Below are 25,294 nucleotides of genomic sequence, written 5' to 3' on the forward strand. Positions count from 1 at the left end.
CCAACGGACTTCTGCACTGTAGTATTCTGAGTTTCCCTTCTGAGGGCAGTTAACTCCCCAGATGTGCCATGATCTGTGTATTTCCAGTGTTTTCTGTCAGATTTACAGCAATTTCAGTGTTCTGCTTTTTGATTAGTGCCATGATCCTTTGTTTTGCGATAAATAATTACGGTTACGTAGCACAGTTGTTGGCTCTGTTGCTTCACAGCGCCAGGGTCCCAGGTTCGATTCCCGCTTGGGTCACTGTACGGAGTCTGCATGTTCTCCCCGTGTCTGCGTGGGTTTCCTCCGGGTGCTCCGGTTTCCTCCCACAAGTCCTGAAAGACGTGCTGTTAGGTGAATTGGACGTTCTGAATTCTCCCTCTGTGTACCCTTGGAAAGGGTCCAGAGGAGGTTCATAAGAATGATCCCTGGAATGAAGAACTTGTCGTATGAGGAACGTTTGAGGACTCTGGGTCTGTACTCATTGGAGTTTAGAAGGATGAGAGGGGATCTTATTGAAAAGTACAAGATACTGCGAGGCCTGGATAGAGTGGACGTGGAGAGGATGTTTCCACTTGTAGGAAAAACTAGAACCAGAGGACACCATCTCAGATTAATGGGATGATCCTTTAAAACAGATGAGGAATTTTTTCAGCCAGAGGGTGGTGAATCTGTGGAACTCTTTGCCACAGAAGGCTGTGGAGGCCAATTCACTGAAAATGACAATGAAAATGAAAATCGCTTATTGTCACGAGTAGGTTTTAGTGAAGTTACGTGAAAAGCCCCTAGTCGCCACATTCCGGCGCCTGTTCGGGGAGGCTGGTACGGGAGTGTTTGAAGACCGAGATAGATAGGTTCTTGCTTAATAAGGGAATCGGGGGTTATGGGGAGAAGGCAGGAGAATGGGGATGAGAAAATATCAGCCATGATTGAATGGCGGAGCAGACTCAATGGGCCAAGTGGCCTAATTCTGCTCCTATGTCTTATGGTACCCGAATAGGTGCTGGAATGTGACGACTAGGGGATTTTCACAGTAACTTCATTGCAGTGTTAATGTAAGTCCACTTGTGACAATAATAAAGATTATTATTTAAAAATGTAATTAAAGATGTGCAGTTTAACAATCCTACTCCTGGTTTAGAAGGTATGTAGGGAGGACTGAGGTCAAATTCATTTCAATTTTCTTGGTCTCATGTTGGTTCTGTTGGCATATATGGGGAAAATGGAAGAGATGAGGTTTCTTCTATAAGAAAGCTAATCATGCTCTATAGTATTTATAGATGTCCTAGAATCCCTTTTAAATAACCTTGCCATCAAAACTCCTTGTACAATGTGTGTACTGAGAGGAGGAAGAGGGGAAGAAAAATGCAGTCTCTACAGTGTCTCAAACATCTGCATAATTGACCTTAATAAATACCCTTGCTGATATCACTGGCAAATACTCAGCTCTCTTGCTGTTAATCTGACCTTTTTGGGGAAAAACCATAAACTTTAACTTTTAAATAAATGATGGAGAGCAGTACTTGTTTAAGATGGAATTTTAAAACTTCTGTTTATAGAAACAAACCGTACCGGAGTATATTAATCTCGGGTTCAACAGTGGATAATATTGAACACATTTGACAACACAGAAAACAGCCATTGATTTATAATTCCGAGCTTTTCACAACGCATTTGTCAAATTTCCTGTTTAGTCCTGCAGTCCATTACCAGAAGCCATTTATCCAAATTGATCTGAGTTTCTTGCACCTTCCAGGATGCACGTGTATTATTATTATCTGTGCTGAATTTTGAAGTCTGGTGGTTTATTTGTGCAGATTTTTTATCCTGTTGCATGGATTGGATACTCATTTATTTATTTCACTTTATAGTTGTGAGAAAGTAGAAATGGCGGAACAGGAGCCAACCGCAGAACAGCTGGCTGTCATTGCTGCCGAGAATCTAGAGGATGAATCTACAGTGACCTACAAGGCACCAGCGCAGAAGACTCTTCAGGAGATTGAGGAACTGGACAAAGATGATGAGAGCCTCAGGAAGTACAAAGAGTTACTGCTGGGGAATCGCAGTAAAGTTCTTGGTAGGTTGCAATTTTTAAAAAAACAAATTGAAGAGTACACAATTCTTTTTCCAATTTAGGGGCAATTTAGTGTGGCTAATTCACCTACCCTGCATATCCTTTTGCGTTGGGGGGGGGGGGGAGAGGGGAGAGGGGGGGGGGGGGGAGGGGGGGGAGGGGGGAGAGAGAGACACTGGGAGAATGTGCAACCTCCACACGGACAGTGGCCCAGGGCCGGGATCCAACTCGGGCCCTCGGTGGCGTGAGGCAGCAGTGCTGACCACTGCGGCACCATGCTGCCGCTGCAATTTTGTATAAGCTACTTTTGTACCATCTGCTTTTTATTCAAGAAATGTATTAGTTAAGCGGCACCTTCCACTTTGTTTTTTAATCCATCATCAGACCCAGCTCTGTTTTCTCAGTGTACAGAACTGTTTCCAGGGAAGGGAAGCAAATTTGGTCCAAAATGTGCAAAACAAACACACGAACATTTATGTTCCACAAATAATCCTCCTGATGACTTTGTGAGTGTAACCAGGAAGCAGCTGAATCTTGCAGACAAGCAAAGTCCGAGGTTTAATCTGATCCTCGCTGGAAGTTTGTGGTGACCGTAGAATTGGCCTCAGCGCTGCTTAGTAGGGAGGGGAAAGTTAGTTAATTCTCTCTCGAATGGGGACATATGAATGAGGATATAAAGACATCTGGGAATTGAATATTCCGGCTTGGTTCAGAGTGCCTCCTGCAGTGTATCATCTTTTCATTGGCAAAGAGCAATCTGACCTTTCATGAGTGTAGCATTGGACATCTTTAGTCAGTCAAAATAAAATGAATTACACATGAGGACGAAACAATATAGAACCACCTGGAGGCAGCACGGCACAGTAGTTAGCACTGCTGCCTCAGGCACCGAGGTGCGATCCCGGCTCTGGGTCACTGTCCGTGGGGAGTTTGCACATTCTCCGTGTCTGTGTGGGTTTCGTCCCCACAACCAAAAGATGTGCAAAGTTGATGGATTGGCCACACTAAATTGCCCCTTAAAAAATTGGGTACTATAAATTTATTTTAAAAAACCTTCTAGATTTGGATTTTTGGATTCTGACAAGTTGTACATCATATATAATAAATATTTATTTATATATACTCTTTTTTTAAATATATATATATACTAATAATTTCTTCAGTAATACTCTTCATCAAGGATGTAGATTTGTACTATATATATAAGAAATTATTTAGTCTTACCTTACATTTGAGCGGCAGGCTGTCTGATGTGCAAGTGGCAGAGAAGTCTTATTTCTCCTTTAAATCCATTTCTTTCTTTTTTTTGTTTTATAAATTTAGATTACCCAATATTTTTTCCAATTAAGGGGCAATTTAGCGTGGCCAATCCACCTACTCTGCACATTTTTGGGTTTGGGGGTGAAACCCACGCAGACACGGGGAGAATGTGCAAACTCCACACTGACAGTGACCCAGAGCCGGGATCGAACCTGGGACCTCAGCGCCGTGAGGCAGTTGTGCTAACCACTAGGCCACCGTGCTGCCTTAAATCCATTTCTTGATGCAGTTGAGTGCATTTTTAAAATTATGCCTCTGGGTTTGCTTTGGAGCAATTTAATTTTTACCTTTAAAGGGGCTTGATTTAAAAAGCAGATCTGGCAAGGTGGGGTGGTCTCCCTTTGTCACTGGCGGGGTGGTTACAGGCGGTTAAAATGAATGTTTTGCCGCGATTCTCTTCATTTTTTAATGCCTACCGATTTTCCTGCCAAAGGCTTTTTTCAGGAATATCGAGGGAAGGATTATCTCATTCCTATGGGGTGGGAAGGTGGCCAGAGTGAGAAAGGTGCTGCTACAGAGGGGAAGGCAGGCAGTGGGTTTGGGTCTTCTGAACCTGATGTATTACTACTGGCGACGAATGTGGCGAAGGTGCATAGCTGGGTCAGAGGGGTTGATTCCTAGTGGGTCAGAATGGAGGAGAGTTTGTGCAGGGGTCAGGACTGAAAGCATTAGCAACAGCGTCGCTCCTGATAGCCCCAGGGAAATACTCAGGGAGTCTGGTAATAATAGCTTCATTGAAATGGCCGATTCGGGGGAGCCACAGATTTGAGCCAGGGGAGGTGGATGGAAGGTTTTGAAATGGGAAGAGAAGGGATGAAGACACTAAAAGATTTGTTTTCTTAGGGGTCGGTTTGCAGGATTGAGGGAGCTGGAAGCGAAGTATGGGCTGGAGCAGGGAGAAATGTTTAGATAGATTCAGGTTCGAGATTTTGCTAATCACTTTCATATGTTTTGGTCCTGTCCAAAGCTAGAGGATTACCGGAAGGAGGTTTTTAGGGTAATTTCCAAGGTGGTGCACGTGAAACTGGACATGGGTCCCGGGGAGGCATATTCGGAGTGTTGACCAGCCAGGGTTAGAAACGGGTGCAGATATCGTAGCCTTCGCCTTGTTGATCGCCTGAAGGCGGATCCTGCTGGGATGGAGAGCAGCCTCTCCACCCTGTGCCCTGGCGTGGCGGGGGGACTTGTTGGAATTCTTGATCCTTGAGAAGGTTAAGTTTGAACTGAGGGGAAGGACGGAGGGGTTCTGCAAGTCATGGGTATTATTCATTATGCACTTTCAAGAACTGGATAACATCGAACATTAGTTGGGGGGATAGGTGGGAGGGTTGAGGGGGGAAGGGGACTGTATGTGTTGATGGTGACCAAGGGTAATTCCTGATTCCTTTTTTGTCATTTGCCTATGTAAACATGCGGGCTGATGTTTGGGGACTGGTGGGAGGATGGGATCGTTGTTATTGATACGGGGATTGACATATTTGTTGCTGATTATTGTTTATTGTTGGTGGGTGTAAATTTGGGAGAAAATGTGAAAAAGGGAGGAGAATAAAAATATTTTTTTAAAAAGGGAGCTTGATCAATATAAATTCAGGTTGCCCCAGTAAATAAAGGAGAATTAATGGCAAATGAGTTTGGAAGGGGGGGGAAATACCAACGAGGAATAGCCCTTCAGGAAAGGATGAGAAAAATAACTTTTCGGAACCTTGCTACTGAGATGCAATACTATTCCGAATGGTTCAAAATCAATACAATTTTTTTTTAATGAACAGAAGGCAATTTGTATAATTACATAAAGGTAATGAGTTAAAGCCTCCTGGCAGTGTGCATTACCACTTTTCTGTGTAATATCAGATATGCAAATGAAAATAGCTTATTGTCACAAGTAGGTTTCAAATGAAGTTACTGTGAAAAGCCCCTAGTCGCCACATTCCAGCGCCTGTTCGGGGAGGCTGGTACGGGAATCGAACCGTGCTGCTGGCCTGTCTTGGTCTGCTTTTAAAGCCAGCGATTTAGCCCAGTGTGCGAAACAGCCCCTGATATTTGCATTGTTCAGTAATTCAGAATTGCAATGGGGCATAAAATGGATTTTCTGGGCATCATTGCAATTGTTGATAGACCAAAGAAATGGGCGGGGTTTTCATTCGAACAATGGAGGTTAGGAGGTGATTCAGTTGAAGTGTTCAGCATTGAGCAATGAGGAGGATGGGTCAGGGAGCAACTGTTTCCAACTGCTAAGTGAATTAGTAACCATAGCGCGCAATTCTCACATGAGGGAGAAGAATTGGGAGGTGTTTTTTTTTAAAGAAGCAGCTAGTTAAGATATAGAATGTCGCATCAGAAATTATGGTGAAAGTGGAATCCACATGAGCTTTCTAAAAGGAATGAATAAATATTGAGAGGAGTAAGTGGTTAAGGGGATAGCTCTTTTAGAGAACGGCATAGATTTGGCTTAATTCTGTGCTGTGCAATTCTTTTTTAAAATGTAAATTTTAGAGTAGCAAATTATTTTTTTGCCAATTAAGGAGCAATTTATCGTGGCCAAAACACCCATCCTGCATAACTTTTTGGGTTGTGGTGATGAGACCCACGCAGACGAGGCAGAACGTGCAAACTTCACACGGACAGTGAGCCGGGGCCGGGATCGAACCCAGGTGCTCAGCGCTGTGGGTCAGCAGTGCTAACCATTGAGCCACTGTGCCACCCTGTGCTCTACAACTCTGATTTTTATCTCGCCCCATTACTGTGACCGAACAAAAATCTATTGATATCAGTCTTGAAAATTTAAATTGAGGCAGAATTCACAGCCCTGAGTGTGCGTTCTGGATTTACATGATCATTGTCGCAAGAGTGTTTCCTGGTTTCAGTCCTGATGACCCGTTTCTAATTTTAAGATTATGCCATCTTGCTCTGGATTCCCCAACCGTGGAGCCGTATGTACCTTATACAATCCCTTATTTTTTAAAAACCAAAATTTATGCAAGCCTTTTTTCAAAGTGGTTAAGCCTTGGCATCAGCCTTGGTATCAGACTGCACTGCGCCCCTTCTGCTGCCAATGTATCTATCCTGGATATTGGTGCCCAAAATTTAACACTCAGTTCATGCGGGAGTCTGACCAAGGATGGGCATAACTGAAGCATCAGTTCCTCAGCTGTGTATTCCAGAACCCTTGGGACGAAAGCCAGCATTCTATTGTTTCAGGTCTGTTCTTTAAAGCTGATGAAAGTGGCTGAATCGGGGGACTGTCTATGCCTGGACACTTTGGTTGTTTGAGGGTGATTATTTCAAAGGTACACTCTGCTTTCCCACTCTCAAAACGTTACTGGTTGCTCTTACCTGCTGGTCTTAGTTTTCAGATTTGTGCAAAGCTAATCATTTTATAAATTAAAAAATGTTGCAGCCCGAGAACATGCCTGCCTTGCTGTGTAGTAATCAGTTATCAGATCATCTACTGTTAAATATTTTAGTATTACTGTATAAAAGAGCTCTGGCAATATGCATTCTAACTGGTTTATGCACTCACTCAATTTGTTACTTGATTGTGATCCAGCTTTGAATTGATTACAAAGCTTACTGAGATATTTAAATCAAATCTTCCTGTTATTGTTTCATTCATGGATTTCCTCCGGGTGCTCCGGTTTCCTCCCACAGTCGAAGGATGTGCAGGTTAGGTGGATTGGCCATGCCAAGTTGCCTTTTGTGTCCGAAAAAGGTTACGTGGGGTTACAGGTTAGATGGGGTTACGGGGATGGGGCTTAAGTAGGGTGGTCTTTCCAAGGGTCGGTGCAGACTCGATGGGCCTCCTTCTGCACTGTAAATTCTATGATAGAAAGGAAGTTAAAACTTTGTACTGAAGGATACCCAAAGTTCTGTTTTGTAATCTGTTCTTTCAAGTTTTTAAAGCAACAATCTGATGCATCCTACAGATGTACTGTCAAAACTGAATACCGGTGAGAAATCGTTGTTAATGTGCTGTGAGGTCACGGTTGGGGGAGTCACTGGAATGTTTGGGGGGGGGGGGGGGGGGGGGGAGGAAAGAGAAGAGAGACGACTAGTATCTAGACCTGACAGATGGGCTAACTGTTTTGGATGTAGCCCGTCGCTCGTTCTGATTAAGGGCTGTGTAACGGTTTAACATCCAGCTGATGAGCGATTGGGCGTTCCTCATTTTCTGTTTTTATTTGTTGTTCAGGATTCTTTCGGGTATTTTTTTTATTGACGTGCAGTTGATATTTACCTAATTTGGGCAAAAGTATCTCTTGAACATGATTCACAACAAAGCATGCATTTATCTGCATAAATATAGCAGCCAAAATGTGTTGTCCAAACGGTAACCCAATGAAATAAGCTTTTGCAGTGGTTGCGATGTGACTCCAGCTGCAGTATTTTTGCCAAGCGTACCTAATAACTATAGTTTCAGAATGACAGTCCCAACTCCGAGCTGAATGTGAACAGCTACAAAGTAGAGGAAAGGATTTGGGCACTTGGCTTGATTATTGTTTCCTAAAATAGCCAAAATTTTGTCCTAACAAAGTCACATAGTTTCCACAAGAAAAAAGATCTGTACCATACATTTTTCACTTGAGGCACCCATCAAAACACTTATTGATTTGAATTGAAATAGATCCTGTCAATAGCAGGGCATGCATTGAGAATAGTCTTCACTTGAAGGCTACATTTGTTTTACAATAAGACACTAATATGAGGTTCATGACTGACTGCACCTTTTGGACAGATTATTTTGGCATTGATTTATATCCCTCGATACTTGTGCATCTTTCCAGAGGACCGAGATTCCAATGATGATGTAACCTTTGCTGTGAAAACGAACTGTCTGAGTTTCTTGCCAGTAACGTTTGTCATAATACAATTCCCATTTTCTTCCCAAATTAGTACTGCCTTTTAATTTAAATATCGTAAGGTGTTTGCCTAGTTAGATCCTGTAACATATTTGTTTATGAAAATGAAACTTTACTAATAATGGCTCTTCAGGTGGGAGAGAGGATAGTCAGGTTTTTCCTTATTAGGTTATGATGAATAAATGCCTGGCTTCAACTTTAACATAGAGCGCTGTTCAGAGACTCTTTAGTTGACAGTTCAGAGCTGGGATGTGTTCCTCCTTGGGCTGTGCCCACTGCATAATACACTAGAGCTGATCCAAAACTCGACAGCCTAGATCCAATCTTGCAACAAATCACATTTACCAATAGACCCTTGCATGCTGACTGATTTGGCAACACCTCAATTAAACCCCCCCCACGCGTAGCCTCCTACAGCACTCCAAAAACAAAACAAACTAGAGTGAATATTATCATAGTGCAAAAAGAGAATATACAATATCAATTAAATAGACATAACCCCACGCAACCCAGTCTTCCCACACCATCCCAATGAAGCACTCACTCCACACCCCCCCCTTACAGATTGCTGCTGCTGCTGACATTTTATTTTTCCCCGAGAAAGTCGACGAACGGCTGCCACCTCCGAGAACACCCTAGCATAGACCCTCTTAAGGCAAACTTTATTTTCTCGAGGCTGAGAAACCCAGCCATGTTGGTAACCCAAGTATCTACACTCGGGGGGGCTTCGAGTCCCTCCACATTAATAAAATTTGTCTCCGGGCTACTAGGGAGGCAAAGGCCAAGACGTCGGCCTCTTTCGGCCCCCCCGAACTCCCGGGCCTTTTGACACTCCAAAGATCGCTATCTCTGGACTCTGCACCACCCGTGTGTTAAGCACATTGGACATTGCCCTCGTGAACTCTTGCCAGAACACTCTCGGCTCCGGGCATGCCCAAAACATGTGGACATGGTTTGCAGGGCTGCCCTTGCACCTCATACAACTGTCTTCTACCCCAAAAAACTTGCTCATTCTCACTGCTGTCATGTGTGCCCAATGGACCACCTTAAATTGAATTAGACTGAGCCTGGTACATGATGAGGAATTAACCCTGCCCTCGACCTCTGCCCACAGACCCGCTTTCAACTCCTCACCTAGCTCCTCCTCCCATTTGCCCTTGAGCTCCTCCACCGGGGTTTCCTCCGCCTCCTGTAGTTCCTGGTAGATATCCAACACCTTCCCCTCTCCCACCCAGGTGCCGGACACCACCTTGTCCTGTATCCTCCGTGGCAGCAGCATCGGAAAGGCCACTACCTGTTTTTTCAGGAAGGCTCGTACTTCCAAATATTTAAAGGCGTTTCCTGGCGGCATATGAAATTTTTCCTCTAGCGCCTTCAAACTGGGAAAGCTTTCATCTATGAACAGATCTCCCATCCTTCTGATGCCTGCCCTCTGCCAGCTCTGGAAGCCACCATCTATCCTACCCGAGACAAACCTGTGGTTGTTGCATATCGGGGTCCAGACCTATGCTCCCTCCACCTTATTGTATCTCCTCCACTGTCCCCAGATCCGCAGTGTCGCCACCACCACCGTACTTGTGGAGTAATGGCGAGAATGGCAAAGGAGCCGTTATCAAAGCTCCCAGGCTAGTACCATTACATGATGTCGCCTCCAGCTGCCCCCCCATCGCCCACTTCCTAAGCAGCGCCAACTCTCTTCCCCCCCCCCCCCTTATTCCCCCACACAAAGCCCGTAATGATCCTACTCACCCGCTTTAAAAAAGGTGGCGTTCCCTCCCTAAGTCTAAATCTCTCTCCCTTCCAGTCGCATACTTTAAGCTTTTGATAATTCCCCCCATAACATCTCCTTATTCGGCATGGTGTCAAATTTTATTTCACAATGCTCCTGTGAAATGCATTGAGTCATTATACTACATTAAAGGTTCTAGTAAATGGAAGTTAGCTCTTTGCTTAACGTGTGGCTGCTGAAAAAGATCAGTCTTCATTATCTTTGAATAGAATGGAAGATTCGGTTATTAATTTCACTTTTTTTATCAGCCCAGCATTTAGTCTTTTACTTGTTGTTGTGGGAGAAGTTGATCATTACACCATAAAAACGGCAGCTTTTGGTGTCTCATAGTCCCATTTTGCCCTCCTCATTTTCTCCCCTTTATCCAGGTGTGTCTAACGTTTTGAATGTGTTTCTCAGCGAATGTATTATTTTGTTTGTGTTGCAGTGTTTTCCAATTTAAGAAGTTAATGGTTTGTAATCCCCAGTTGGCCACATTATAGTAATTCTTGAGCTGAGCTTGAAATGAATGTGAAGCTGATGTAAAACGTGAAGTGTAGTTTCTGAGCAATACTCTACTGAGCCATTTCATACAGCACGACTTTGCCATTCTCAAGATTTTGTAAGTCGCCTCCATTTGTGGTAGAAAGTGGTTTGACATGTCACAACCCGTTAATAGATTTTTTTCTTAAGACTGGATAAATTGCCAGCTGGATGTTCAGAGATTGTACAGAACACAAAACTGATGCGTTTTCCAGTAAACCTATTTATGCTAATCCAATATGCTGTAATTAAGCCATCTCATAATTAACATTATTATAAAATGTTTCCTTGGGTGTAATTACTTTTTAAAATTTGCCTTGTGCGTCAGCATGATCATACTTCAATGTTCTGTACTGACATGCACACATTTCCCAACTATTTTTCATGCAAGGTAGTGTACGTTATTGAACTCTAACTCAGTAAGCTAACACGCTCACTACATCTTGCGATACTGGAAAATACCAGTGCACACCCCAACATAAACCTTCGATCAATACTAAATTTGCTACACAGTGGTATGGACATCACAGTGGACTTTATTGTCTCTGTTATGGAAAGAAGGAAATTTGGCCGGGTTGTTATCCAATGACTCATGCTGGAAAATATATGAATAGCAATCAGGTGAGGTTGGTTAAGTCTTGGCTGTTCTACCAACCCAACATCCATAGCCAATAACCTGTCAGCATTCACTCTTAAGATGCATATTTGAAGACTGGCCTCCCTGGAATGCTCGTTGAATTGCTCCTGAACAAATGCTAACATGCTGGTGTGTTTTTTTTTGTCAAATAACTAGACGCTATCCCTCTTTAGAAATGGGATTGAAAGTTTGAACACGCACACAGGCAAACTGCTGTACGGAAAGTGATTGTTCCAGAACTGCTAGGAGCAACTTCACCTGAGCAGTGTTAGGTCCAGTGTACTGCCGAATCGCATAACCAGGCTGCAGAGGACTTAGTTAGAGAAAAGACGAGGTAATAGCTGGAAATTCCCTGGGGTCTAGATAATGTGAGGGAGTGGTGTTCAGTCCTAGCTAAGCAGGTCATGGGATAATATTTTATTAAAATTAGAGTCCCGGGCAGCACAGTGACGCAGTGGTTAACACTGCTGTCTGTCTCACGGAACCAGGTTCGATCCCGGCTCTGGGTCACTGTCCGTGTGGAGTTTGCACATTCTCCCTGTGTTCGCGTGGGTTTCGCCCCCACAACCCAAAGATATGCAGAGTAGGTGGATTTGCCACATTAAATTGCCCCTTAATTGGAAAAAATAAATTGGGTACTCAAGTTTTAAAAAAAAAGTCCCCAATTATTTTTCTTTCCAATTAAGGGTTAATTTAGTGTGGTCAATCCACCTAACCTGCACATTTTTGGGTTGTAGGGGTGGAACCCACAGACACGGGGAGAATGTACAAACTCTACACATACCATGACCCGGGGCCGGGATTGGTCATGGGACAATTTAGTGGGATACAGATTATAGAATTAATGGGAGGAGCCAGGTTGTCTGTAGTTTTTGCAGTTTGAGACAATTGCAGTAACCAGATTTATAGTGGCACAGAAGCCATCAAAGGTGAATTAAATGTCTGCTGCCCTTTTAATACTGTCTGAGAATCGAGAGCTGAAGCAATTGTGAGCAGTTTACACAGCAATCAAGTCAAAGAAATACTTTTGTTTTGTTAAAGTTCCCAATTTTTTTTCTGTAATTAAGGGCAATTTAGTGTGGCCAATCCACCTACCCTGTACATCTTTGGGTTGTGGGAGTGTACAAACTCCACACAGACAGTGACCCGGGGCCGGAATTGAACCCGGGTCTTCTATGCCGTAAGGCAGCAGTGCTAACCACTGCCACCATGCTGCCCCGAGACATAGAAATCTCAAGTGGGTTGGTGTAAAATCCTGGATGGGGATTGTTTTTAAATGTACAGTGGAAGCTTTGTCCAAGTGTCATTTGGAAAATCTGGTCTGGATTTCTGAATGCAAATCTCGAAGGGAAAGCATAATTATGAGAGAAAATTTTAAAGCATGTTTTTGGGAGTGTAGTTTGGAAACTCCTGTGGCAATCATCTTGTGGGATTCTGAGGAGACATCCACAAAAGTTCAGTTGGGGTTCAGAGTGTAGAGATGTATTTGCCCACAGTCATCTTGTGAGTTTAAAGGAACTTTGTGCTAATGGGACCATTGTAGATTAAAGTAATTTTGTAATCCATGTTAATCCTAAAACCGTGTCGTTATTAAGGGGGGGGGGAGAGAGAGAGGGGGTGGGGAAGAGTTGAGGCGTATTGTATCATAACCCAATCTTTTCATGTTTAATAAATGTTTTTTTCTTATTGAAACAAATTTGCGATCCTGTGACTTTGTTCCTCCACATTTTATTTTTTTTAAAGTTGTAGTCTTTTGAACCAGAATTCTATTCTGGGATTTTCCCATGCAATTATAGCATCAACTGGGCAAATTCATCCTTGTCGACCCTGCAAAGCCCTGACTTAACATTTGAGAGTCGGATGGACAAACTGTCTCACAGAATAATCAAGCAGCAGCATAATTTAGTCATCCTGATGAAATCATGCCTTACAAATAATGTACACCACCATCACTATCCCTGAATGTGCCCTGTCCCACTGACTGGGCAGAGCAGAGGTGGTGGCATAGTGGGTATGCAATTGGGAGGGTGATGCCCTGGAAGTTCTCAGCATTGACTCTGGACTTCATGAAATCTCTTGGAATCAGGTCAAATATGGGCAAGGAAACCGCCTGCTGATTGCCACTTACCACACCCATCTCAGCTGCTGAATCCGTGCTCCACCATATTGAGCACCACTTGGAGGAAGCGTGACAGGGGTGCAGAATGTACACTTGATGAGAGGGGGTGGGGGGCTTCAATGTCCCATCACTAAGAGCAATGTGGAAAATTGCCCAGTATGTCCTGTACACATTGCAGGCCAAACCCAACCTGGCCAATTACCATCCAATAAGTCTACTCTCGATCATTAATAAAGTGATGGATGGGGTCGTCATCAGTGCTATCCAGTGGCACTTGCTTCATAATAATTTACTCAGTGATGCACAGATTGGCCTCTGCCATGGTTACTACACTCCTCACCTCAGTACAGCCTTGATCCAAACATGGACAAAAGAGCTGAACTACAGAGGTGAGGTGAGTATGACTGCCCCTCCCCCCCCCCCCCCCCCCCCCACCCACCCACCCACCACACCCCCTTGCTGCCAAGTATGGCAGCACAGTGGTTAGCACAGTTGCTTCACAGCTCCAGGGTTCCATGTCCCAAGTTTGATTCCTGGCTCGGGTCACTGTCTGTGCGGAGTCTGCACGTTCTCCACGTGTCTGCGTGGGTTTCCTCCGGGTGCTCCGGTTTCCTCCCACAGTCCAAAGATGTGCAGGCTAGGTGGATTGGCCATGAAAAATTGCCCTTAGTGCCCAAAAAGGTTAGGTGGGATTACGGGGATAGGGTGGAGGTGTGGGCTTGAGTAGGGTGCTCTTTCCCAGGGCTGGTGCAGACTCGCGAGGCCGAATGGCCTCCTTCTGCACAGTAAATTCTATTGCATCAAAAAGTCCTATCAATACCGGAGTGAATGGGAATCGGGGTAAACTCCCCAGTGATTGGAGATCTAGTTGGCTTAGAGGAATATCGTCGTGGTTGTTGGAGGTCAATCATCACAGATCCAGGACATTACTGCAGGAGCTCCTTGGGTAGTGTCCTAGGACAGCTATCTTCAGCTCCTTCATCAATGACCTTACTTGCATCATAATGTCAGAAGTGGGGATGTTCACTGATGTTCAGCACCCTTCGTGGTGACTCATACTGAAGCAATGTACGTCGAAATTCAACAAGACATGGGCAATGTTGAGGCTTGGGCTGGTAAGTAACATTTGCACCATACACGTGCCGGTCAATGACTCTTTAACAAGATTTTCAATGGCATTATCATCACTATATCCCCACTATCAACATTTTGGGAGGTTACAATTTACCAGAAACTGAACTGGACTAGCTATATCACAACACTGGCCATAAGAGCAGATCAGTGGCTGGGAATTCTGCAGTAGTTAACTCATCACCTGACTCCCCAAAGCCTGTCCACCATCTACAAGGCACAAGTGGACGACTGCAGCTCCAACAACTCTCTAGGAGCTTGATACCATCAGGACAAATCGGCTTGCTTGATTGGCACCCCATCCACAAACATTCACTCTTTCCACCACCAACCTACAGTGGCAGCAGTGTGTATCATTTACAAGATGACCTGCAGGATCCTTGGCACCTTCCAAATGGACATCCGCTATCATCTAGAAGGACAAGGGCAGCAGACCAGTTGGAGCACCATCACCTGGAAGTTCCCATCCTGACTTTATATTTCCATCACCATCACTGGCTATAAATCCTAGATCCTTCCCTAGCAATACTGTGGGTTCACCTGCACCGCATGGATTGCAACAGTTCATGAAGGTAGCTCACCACCTTTTTGAGGAACCTGGGGATAGGCAATAAATGCTTGCTTAGCCAGTGATACTCGCATGCCATGAATGAATTTAAAGGACCCTCTAGGTAGGAGTAATCTTTTCAGATTCAGTTTAAAGGTGAGAACCTTGGGTCTGAAACTAGTGCCTAAAACCTAAATGATGCTGGTTCTAGATTCCCCTGTGTAGGAATCTAGAACTAGGGGGCACAATTTAAAGAGAAGGGGTCTTCCGTTTAAGACAGATAAGGAAGGGAAGTTATGGTTTATGTAGATCAGGCAAGAAAGTGGAGTTGGGTCACAATCCAATTAGCCATGATATTATCGAATGGCCGAGCGGGCCTGATGGGGCCAAATGGCCGCCTCCTCACAACACAAGAAATAAGAGCAGGAGAAGATTAAATGACCCACTGAGACTTCAATATGATAATGGCTGATCTTGGTCTTCACATCTCCACTTTCCTGCATGCTCCCTATATTCTTTGATTCACTGAGAACAAAAATATGTCTATCCCAGCCTTAAATGTATTCAATTATTGCAGCCACAAATCTCTGGAGTCGATAATTCCAAAAATTCACATCCTTGAGTGAAGAACCTTTCCCTCGTCTCAGTCCTAATCAGGCCCTTATCCTCAAACTGTGCTCCCTTGTTTTAGACTCTTGGGCCAGTGGAAACAATCTGTCTACCCTATCAAACTCCTTCAGAATCTTCTGTTTCATTGTGATTGCGCCTCATTCTTCTAAACTCTAGAGAATAGGTTTAATTTAATCAGTCTGTCATCTATTTCTTCTGAACTTGCACCTAGCTGCGGGTGTGTGATGTGGGTGTGGGGTTTGAAGGCCATTCAAATTTTGCTTCAATTCAAGTGGGAGGAGGAAAAGGAAACAGCACAGTAACTTTCTTCAAAGCGTTAAACAGGTTGTGCAGGATCCTTGCAGCTACATTTGTACAGCCTGTGTTGGGGATTGATATGATTTTGTGCCATGCTTATTGCAAGGTGTGACTGGCGTCGTGGGTATCCTGATTTGAGTGCCACAACACAATGGATGGTGGTGTAATTCTGAGGTTGTGGCGTCAGTCAGGCTTCAGAAGGGAAAGGGGTAATGTCATCAACCCAGGCAGTTGTCACGCCTAATGGAATTCCCTCATTTGTGAAAACGTACAATGTTAAAACAAGTTATTTCAGATGATATTGTTACCGGGAAGCGGTGGTACAGATGGGTTGCAGTAAACTGGGACTCTGTCTGGACCTGTATACTTAATTACCTGCAAAGACTCGTTTGCATATAATTTCTGTCTTGGTTCACAGTAGAACATGGGATAAACTGGTTTGTTCAGTGTTAGTTTAACATGGGAGGCAGAATGGTTTTATCTGCTCTCGGTGCTCTGGGACAGAGAAGTGTTTCTAATATGCAGGATTGCTTTCAAAGGTACTGAGTAATTTTATACTTTTGGCAATGTGACCTGGCATTGTAGTAAGTGGTTGTGAGTACAAATTCTCAAAGGTGTGGCAATTCTGAAGTCCTTCAGTTGAATTTCCTGGAACGTTTTGATAAAATGGGGGGGCGGGGGGGGGGGGGGAATAAACTTTGACTGAATAAAAACCACTATCTTAATGTGCATTTGGCTCTTTGGAGACTGCACTTCCTGGAAGGTGGACATTTAACATTTTAAAAAACGCATTGGTAGCTTGTGTTGATTGGTCAACAGTTTCCAACTGTTCTCATCGCAGGCAAGTGCATAGCATTCTGGTTTGTCGCTTTTAAAGGGAAATTTTCACTCCTTTTGTTGCAACAGCAACTTGTATAGTGTCTCAGTAACCCATGGTTGTGGTATAATCAGATACTGGCCAGGGGTTGAGGAGAAATGTCAGGGAGGGGACCAAGAAATTCTGTTCCATCAAATCTGAGATCAAAGATTGTTACTTCTCTATTTGAAGGAGGTTTTGCTGCCGTATCGCTTAGAAAAGCCGTTGTGGAGATAATGTAGGACATAGAAGCTGAATATACTCATGGTAAACTTCAGTTCCGATTTCGTACGGAGTTGAACTTGGACAAACTGCCGATTCCACGAGGATAGTATTGAATATGACTGTAAACCCGTATCAGAGAAGTGATATTTGGATCTTTATAGTGTTCTGACCACTTTAAATTTGCTTTGTATTGAGAAACGTGTTTGGCAATCAGCCTTCATTAAGTGGTGTTTTATTCTTCATTTACAGACCCAAATGTTCCAAATGTTCAGGTGGTTCGATTAACATTGGTGTGTGCAGCAGCACCTCACCCCTTGGTCTTGGATTTAACAGGTGAGTAAAGCCCCCGGCTCGAGGTCTTCATAATCATGAAATGTGCCCATGTGTGTCATTTTCAAAAGGTGTCAAAGTTGATCAATGTTTTACTAGTTTGAATCTGTCTCCTTGTATGGTGGTTGCAGTTTAATTTGAAGTAATGTTTCAGACCTATCTTTACTGTCCCATTTGCTGGTTTGTACTGCCATTTCATCTTTAAAGGTTGATAATAAATTTCTCCAGCTTTTCTTTAACTTCTCTGGCAAAGAATCAGTCCCACCCCTTTCAGATCTTGAATATCTTCCTTGTGCCTTGATGACCAAAGAATTAAGTACAGCCTTAAGGCGTGACCAAAGCACTGTACGTTTTTTTAGGTTGACTCTTAACATCTGCTCCAGTCTCAGCACATTTGCTGCTGAAACCCTCATTCACTACCTTTGTTTCCTCCAGATTTGACTATTCTGCACACCCTTGGCACACCCTGCCATCTCTAAACTTGATGTTGTCCATAACTGCTGCCTGTTCTACTGCGTCTTGTTCACCTGTCACCCTTGTGCTCGTTGACCTACATTGATCGATCAAAGCCTCAATTTAAAAATTCTCACCCTCCTTTGAAAATCCCTCAGCGGTTTACCCCTCCCTATCGCTAATCTCCTCCATCTCCACATATATGTGTCCATCTAATTCAGACCGCTTTGCGATCCCTAATTTTAAGTGCTCCACCAGTGGTGGCCTGGCCTTCAGGTGCCTAAGTTCTAAGTCCTGGAATCCTCTCCTTGAACATCTCTGCTTCTCTATCCTCCTTTAAGATGTGCCTTGAAACCTACCACTTTGGCCAAACATTTGACCATCTGCCTTAATTAATATTGCTTGTGCCAAATGTCACTTTATATCCCTCTGATGCATCTTCGGGCATTTTAATATGTTAAAGGCACTTTAGAATGTACTGTTTAGGCATCATAAGCACCCACTATGTTAGCTTCACTTACAGCTCCACAATGACTGGCCACGTTGAATCTAAAATTCTGGTTAAACCCCTCAATCTTTTTTTCATCTTTACCCATTTTAATATTTCATGAACTCTGCTTTTCACTTTTCCTTCCTAAGGCAGTGTTTTGCACTTGTTCTCATTTTAATGAAAAGAAAAAGATTTAATATTTGGTCTAATTTATTTGGCTGGATTACCTCTGCAAATTCAGTTGCCATTTTAGTTGGAATTCTGGATTCCAACCGCTAGCGCAAGTTGAAAAGAAGGTTCCCTCGTTCCATTTTGGGGGGATACCCGGTTTAAGTTGGCTTCAGAACAAACATTTGTACGTAGCAATAAAAGGGAAGAGCTGTTAAATGTTGAAGCGGGTCTCTTTTTTTAAATTCCATTTGGATTTTGGCCAGTTCAGTAGCCTGTCTTATTTAAGCAATCATCAAGCTTGTTGTTAAGAATGTGTTTTCGGAAACCACTATTGGCCAGAAACTAGCCTGTGAAGTTGTAACACAAGAGAAGTTTAGAATTAGACCTTTTGTTCACAGATTTGTGTTTGATGCTGAACTTCAGACTGTATCTGATTACTCACCCAAGGTAACTATCTCTTGGCAGGATTGCCTGCACTAATCCCACTGGAGTTCAAAATCCTTGTTCCTTTCTACTTATCATTCCACTAATGCATTCTGTCCTTGCTCTCACAGCCCGCTCTACTGGTTGGTTGCCTGTGCCCTCCTTTCCTCTACTTACGGATCTATTTTCAGCCACCATGCCGTATCGAGGGCTCCCTTCCGAAAGAGCTCTGTCAAGACACATCTCTGTGAAAGGCGAAAGGCTTTCTCAAAACATAGATTTAAATTGTCGTTCCTCCCCCCCCCCCCCCCCCCCCCCCTCTGTCACTTTTCTTTCAAGGTGCTGTGGTGATTTTCACCCCAAAGTGTAATTCTATCCAGGCACACTTTCAGAATGAGAGTGCAAGATGAAACTGCTTAAATTAAAAAATAATTTGTCCTTGTGTGTTTGACTAAATGTCTTTATTTTCAGGTGACCTTAGTAACTTTAAAAAGAATCCTTTTGTACTGAAAGAGGGCGTGGAATACAGGATAAAAATCAGCTTCAAGGTATGTTTCTGCACATAAAACCTTAAACGTGATAGTGAGACCCCTGGTTTAAATGTTACCAGGCTTTGTGAACTTGGGCGTTGTTGCTGTAGCCTCCAACTCCTCACCCTCTGCAGCCCCTTACCCGTTAGTCGTCTGGACCAAGCGATTCATTAGTTTACGAACAGATTTGCAATGTTATGGCCGGCTTTGTCAGATCGACAAATGGTTCCATTGTTATGACTGTAGAGCTGCCGCCACTTTATGCTAAAGTAGCTTAAAATTCAGAATTCTGACTGGTTCTATTTTTAGATTTGTTCCTGTTGTTCCCATCTCCTTCCTGTATGGAATGGAATAGCTTGGAAAATTGGCAGAAAACTTAATATAACCCAGTGGGGATATATAGGGAGTTGGTATAAATAAAATCCTCCAGTATTCATGGAGGTTATTTTAATATTTTGGAGGAGATGGTGACATGGTGTAACGTCACTGCACCAGCAATCCAGAAGCTCGAGGTAATGCTCTGGGGACATGGGTTCAAATCCCACCGTGGCAACTGGTGGAATTTGAATTAATACATTTTATAATTGAACGCTAGTCTCACAGTGATCATGGTTCCTTTTAAGTAAGGAAATCTTCCATCCTTACCTGGTTTTGCCACTGTCACCCACGTCCCGTCAAAGAATTAAACAAAGATTTGCTGCTATTGCCCATGTAGGTTGAAACAAACTAATGGTGACAACTCTCCGCCTTCAGCCTGCGTGAGCCTCTCCGCAGCAGCCTACTCTTTGACTTTTTTAAAATCACCTCGTCATCCTTGTATCCACTCTATTTAATACACAATTTAAATTTTGTGGGTCCATTCCTACCCCAGAATGGGGTGGATCTGAAGCTTAACTAAATGTGCTTCACACCAGTGTGTTGAAGTACAGAGGTTGGTTCTCGGGAACGAGCGCGGTGTTTTATGTCCAAGACTTGTGACAAAAGTTTGAACTACTGCAAGGATTAGCAAGTATTGTATCAATAGCTGAGAGTCCGTGTGTTTACTGAGCCTCTCTGTTTCTCCAGGTTAATAAAGAAATAGTCTCTGGGCTGAAATATGTTCAGGCATCAACGAGGAAAGGAATAAGAAGTGAGTACAAGTGTGTCACTTTCTCTTGAGATGTCTGTTTATAATATTAATTGCCATGAAAAATCAAATCTTTTAAAGCTTTTTCTTAACCGTTCCGAAAAGCAGTCTCATCCTCCTTCCCAACCAAATACAAACACACTCTAGTTCCTCTTCACAATAATGCAAATGTTAAATGCAACAGCATTGTTCTTTCAGACAAAACAGGATGTTATTTTGATCATTTTTTTCATAGAATTTACAGTGCAGAAGGAGGCCATTCGGCCCAGCAAGTCTGCAACGGCCCTTACAAGGAGGCCTACTGAAGCCCATGTATCTCCCCTAACCCAGTAACCCCCACTTAACATGTTTTGGATATTAAGGGAAATTTAGCATGGCCAATCCACCCAACCTGCACGCCTTTGGACTGTGGGAGGAAACCGGAGCACCCGGAGGAAACCTATGCAGACAAGGGGCGAACGTGCAGACTCCGCGCAGACAGTGACCCAGCCAGGAATCAAACCTGGGACCCTGGAGCGGTGAAGCAACTGTGATAACCACCATGCTACCGTGCTGCAAATTTTTGATACATTTGGAATTAATAGTTAACATTGCTGTGATTTGAATCTTGTGCTGATTGGGATCATATTTGTTCTGTTTGCAAGTAATAAATCGCAAATCAGCCATAACATTTTGAGTTCTACGTTACTCAAGGGTAGATTTCAAAAGGGGGTTATCTGATTTAGACTTAAAACACCCTGAAAATCTATAAGGAAGATGATTGCCACAAGAGCACAACACCTCTGACTGTCTCTGGAAACAGTAAGAAGTCTTGCAACACCAGGTTAAAGTCCAACATGTTTGTTTCAAACATTAGCTTTCGGAGCACTGCTCCTTCTTCAGGTGAATGAGAAATGCGGAGATGAGAAATGTCTTCACTTAACATGGTGAATCTTTTGAATTCTCTGCTCCAGAGGGCAGTGGATGCTCCGTTGAGTATTATTCAGGACTGAAATTGATAGAACTTTGGACGCTAAAGGTTTTAAGCACCGAAGATTGAGCAGGAAAGAGATTTAGGAGTTCAGCCATGATCTTATTGAACTGCAGAGCAGGCTCGAGACGCTGGCCTATTCTATCCTCCTATCTCTTCAGTTAAATGGGGAACTCCCCTCCCCATAAACATTTCAGTTGGGCAAGTTGGAAAGCTTCAAAACGCTGGTTTTTGTTTGAAAATGATATTGAGGATTAAACCAAGGTGGCTGACTTGAATTGTGGAACAGGGACAAGATACTGAATGACCACCTATATTTCTAAGTGGTGAAAAGGGTCAGTAGTCTGTCTGCATGGGTCTCACCACCACAACCCCAAAAAAGACGTGCGGGGTAGGTGACTTGGCCAAGCGAAATGGCCCCTTATTTGGGGGAAAAAAAAAAAGAATTGGGTACTCGAGGGTCGATACAAAAAGAGCCTTTTGAGTACATGCTGGGTTGGGGGCAAGTGGAAGGAAATTGCTAAGTAACCACGTATCCCACTGGTTTGCTAGTAACAGGTACATGGGCACTTGGGTTGTAAATGGATGATTCATTAAAATGCTTTCTTTTGTACATTTTGAACAGTTGATAAGACTCAGTACATGGTGGGGAGCTATGGTCCACGCGACACCGAATACGAGTACCTGACACCACAGGAGGAAGCACCCAAAGGAATGATTGCGAGGGGCAACTACCATATCGAATCCACTTTCACAGATGATGATAATCACGTCCACCTCTATTGGGAGTGGCAACTCAATATCACAAAGAATTGGAAAGAGTAATCAATGCAAGACCAGTAGTCCATCTGATAGAGGAAACAAAACAAAAAAAAAAAAATACACCTCCTGTACCAAAGTTATCTTCTTTTTTTTTTTTGGAAAGGAACAAAAAATGTTAGATTTATACTGCACAGCGAGATCATTGGCAAAAGAAAATCAAACCCATTTTTTTTTAGTTGTACCTAGGTCAGAGGCATGGCTACATGTTTCATTCCCCAGTCTCATTTTAATTTGTTTCTGTTCTTTGATGGGGAGGGGGGAAGAGGGACTGCAGTTTTGCTTTAAGAGGAAGCATTGAGCAAATTGGATGTCTTGACACTCCGCAGTGGGGATTTGACCACTTCTCATCTGTTTCATAAATGCGATGCTAAGCTTGGAAATGTGAATGATCACAATAATGTTTCAACCAGGCAGAAGAATATAATATAATCTTTAGAGGCAGTACTTTCTCGGATTTAAAAAAAAAATCCTGTAATTTTTATTCTGTGTAACCATGTTGCCTTAAGTATGCTAAAATTGTTTTTGGAAATAATGGCAGAAGAGAAAAAAAAAATCATGATAGAATTTCTTAATCAAGTCTTTTATACCAATAGCATAGATCCAGAACCCATTTTGGTCTGACTAAGCTGCCTTTGGGTGTGATGGCACTGCTCTGGGGCTAGTCTGATCACTGCTGACGTTTGTGATATGAGTGCATACCTGTTAAAAGTAGTATTCCAAATGTACAAAACTGAGTATTGAGGGCCTACAGCTCCTAAGGAGAGAGGTTTGTGCAGTGTTTTGGCATATTGCAGCAGAGGTAAGAATCCTGTACAGGTTTGCAAAGAGCTTTGCTAAATGGGGCTGGCAGAACACCATTTCAGCAGTAGATGAAGCTTCAGCAACAAAAAAATATGAAAGAAACGTTGCCTCGGTGTGTTGGAAGGGATGATGGAACTCACATTATGCCTCTTGTATTTTGTGCCTCCATTCCTGGATTCTGTGCTCTCTCGCCTAGCTACTTCTGGTTGATTAATTCAATTTCTGAATGTGGCGTATTGAAGAAATAGCATTCTAAGCCGTCAGCATGCATCATTGGGCGTCTTGTAGCCATTAAGGTTAGAACTGGGACCAAATGTGATTTTTACCTGTTTGTCTTGCCATATCCCTGCTCTTCCCCTTTTAAAATAATGGATTTTTTTATGTTCTCATGTGACTCCTGTGTAGACTGGACATAACAGGTTAAAGAACAGTATCCTCATTTTCACAGCAAAATAATAAAATATTCAGACTAAATACTTGTTGCCTTTTGTCTGTCAGCATTGTATAATGCCTTTAATATTGTCAAAGATCCCAAGGCTTCTTCACATGCATTATCAGACAGAATTCAGCACCAGTGCACGCAGGTTGACTGGATGATTGTTGGAATTCTAAAACGTGTACAGAAAATTAAGGAAACGCAGGCAGTATCGGTGGAGAGGGAAAGGGTTAAACATTTCAGGTTGGTCCAGAGCTTGAGTGCTGAGAGCCCGTTTTCCACAACTATGAAGTCTAGACAATTAGGAATTTCGTCACTTGGGATTATGGATCTTTGAAAGTCCATCCCCAAAGGATTGTGGATGCTCAAGTCATTGAATGTATTAATGACAGTGATTGAAGGATTTATTTGGCACCAGGTGTATGGGGCAATAAAATGGAGTTGGGGTGGTACGGTGGCACAGTGCTTAGCACTGCTGCCTCACAGTTCCAGTGACCCGGGGTTCGATTCTGACCTCGGGTGACTGTGGAGTCTGCACATTCGCCCCGTGTCTGCTTAAGTTTCCTCCGGGTGCTCTGGTTTCCTCCCACAGTTCAAAGATGTGCATGTTAGGTGGATTGACCATGATAAATTGCCCTTAGTGCCCTTTACTTACAATTCTAGCCCTCAGGCTGTTCTTCTAGTCAATAAATCTTCCAGTTTGGACTTCTGGGTTAGTAATAATGCTAGATACACTGGTGCCCAAATGTACAAACGTGACCCAACTCTAACTCCATGCATTATTTCTTAAAGCTACATTACAGTATTTATGCACTTTAAAGAGATGCCAACTTAAAGACTTAATAACATTCCAGTATTACATATAAGCAAAGACCATGATTAGTAACGCTTGTGGAGTGATGTACCTCAGTCAGGTAATTGGTCAGTTATGTTCCTGGTTTGATGGGTCAGGAATGAGGACCCTGAATTCTCCGTTACTTACATACAATGATAATGCAGAAAAACATTGCCAAGGCATCACTCACTGGTGTCTAAAATAATACTAGAACAAATGCTGAATGGAAAAGTAAATGATCCTGATTACAGTAACGTTATTTCACTACTTTATCACTTTTGACTTTAGTAGTTAATTGAGCTGTCACTAGTGTGAAATAAGGTACTCTAGTTCCACCTAGTGGTATAGTGCAGTTATAGAATAAAGACTGATTTTGAATTCACTTTTGAAAATGAAATGAAAATGAAAATCGCTTATTGTAACGAGTAGGCTTCAATTAAGTTACTGTGAAAAGCCCCTAGTCTCCACATTCCGGCGCCTATCCGGGGAGGCTGGTACGGGAACCAATTAAGTACTTATTGAACTGTAATTGCTGTTGTAATATCAGAAGTGCAGCAACCAGTTTGCACACAAACGGTGCTCTCAAACTGCGATATGATTATGAGCAGATAGGCTTTTTTTGGTGAAGTCGCTCAAGATTTAAGCATTGACTGGGGGCACAAGGGCCTTTGATCTTTACTGGGATGAGCTGCAACAATGACTCAGTCAATAAACCTACTTTTTGGCTTATTGTTACTGATTGAGGGATTTAAAAACAAGAATGGTAATTTGGAAATTGAAGTGTTGCTGGACAAAAGCCAATGTGGGTCAGCGAGTGCAGTGGTGACGGTAAATGGGGATCACTGGCAGCGTAGGGACAGCAGAGGAATAGATGAGTATGTTTATGGAGGGTGTGAGGGAGAAGGTTGACCAGGAAGGCACC

General features: G+C 43.1%; 1 protein-coding gene across 1 annotated transcript in view; it reads left to right on the top strand.

Annotated features, from left to right (window-relative positions):
• arhgdia (Rho GDP dissociation inhibitor (GDI) alpha) overlaps positions 1 to 23,575 on the top strand; it is a 55,433-nt gene extending 31,858 nt beyond the window's left edge. The window contains exons 2-6 of the mRNA XM_038776797.1: positions 1,854 to 2,059; positions 17,235 to 17,318; positions 19,324 to 19,400; positions 20,448 to 20,511; positions 22,104 to 23,575. Of these exons, the coding sequence (XP_038632725.1) occupies positions 1,870 to 2,059; positions 17,235 to 17,318; positions 19,324 to 19,400; positions 20,448 to 20,511; positions 22,104 to 22,303 (615 nt within the window). The 5' untranslated portion in view covers positions 1,854 to 1,869 and the 3' untranslated portion in view covers positions 22,304 to 23,575. The remainder of the gene's footprint in view (positions 1 to 1,853; positions 2,060 to 17,234; positions 17,319 to 19,323; positions 19,401 to 20,447; positions 20,512 to 22,103) is intronic.
• The last annotated feature ends 1,719 nt before the right edge of the window (positions 23,576 to 25,294 follow it).

Source organism: Scyliorhinus canicula, chromosome 18 (assembly GCF_902713615.1).
Source record: "Scyliorhinus canicula chromosome 18, sScyCan1.1, whole genome shotgun sequence".
Classification (NCBI taxonomy): domain Eukaryota; kingdom Metazoa; phylum Chordata; class Chondrichthyes; order Carcharhiniformes; family Scyliorhinidae; genus Scyliorhinus; species Scyliorhinus canicula.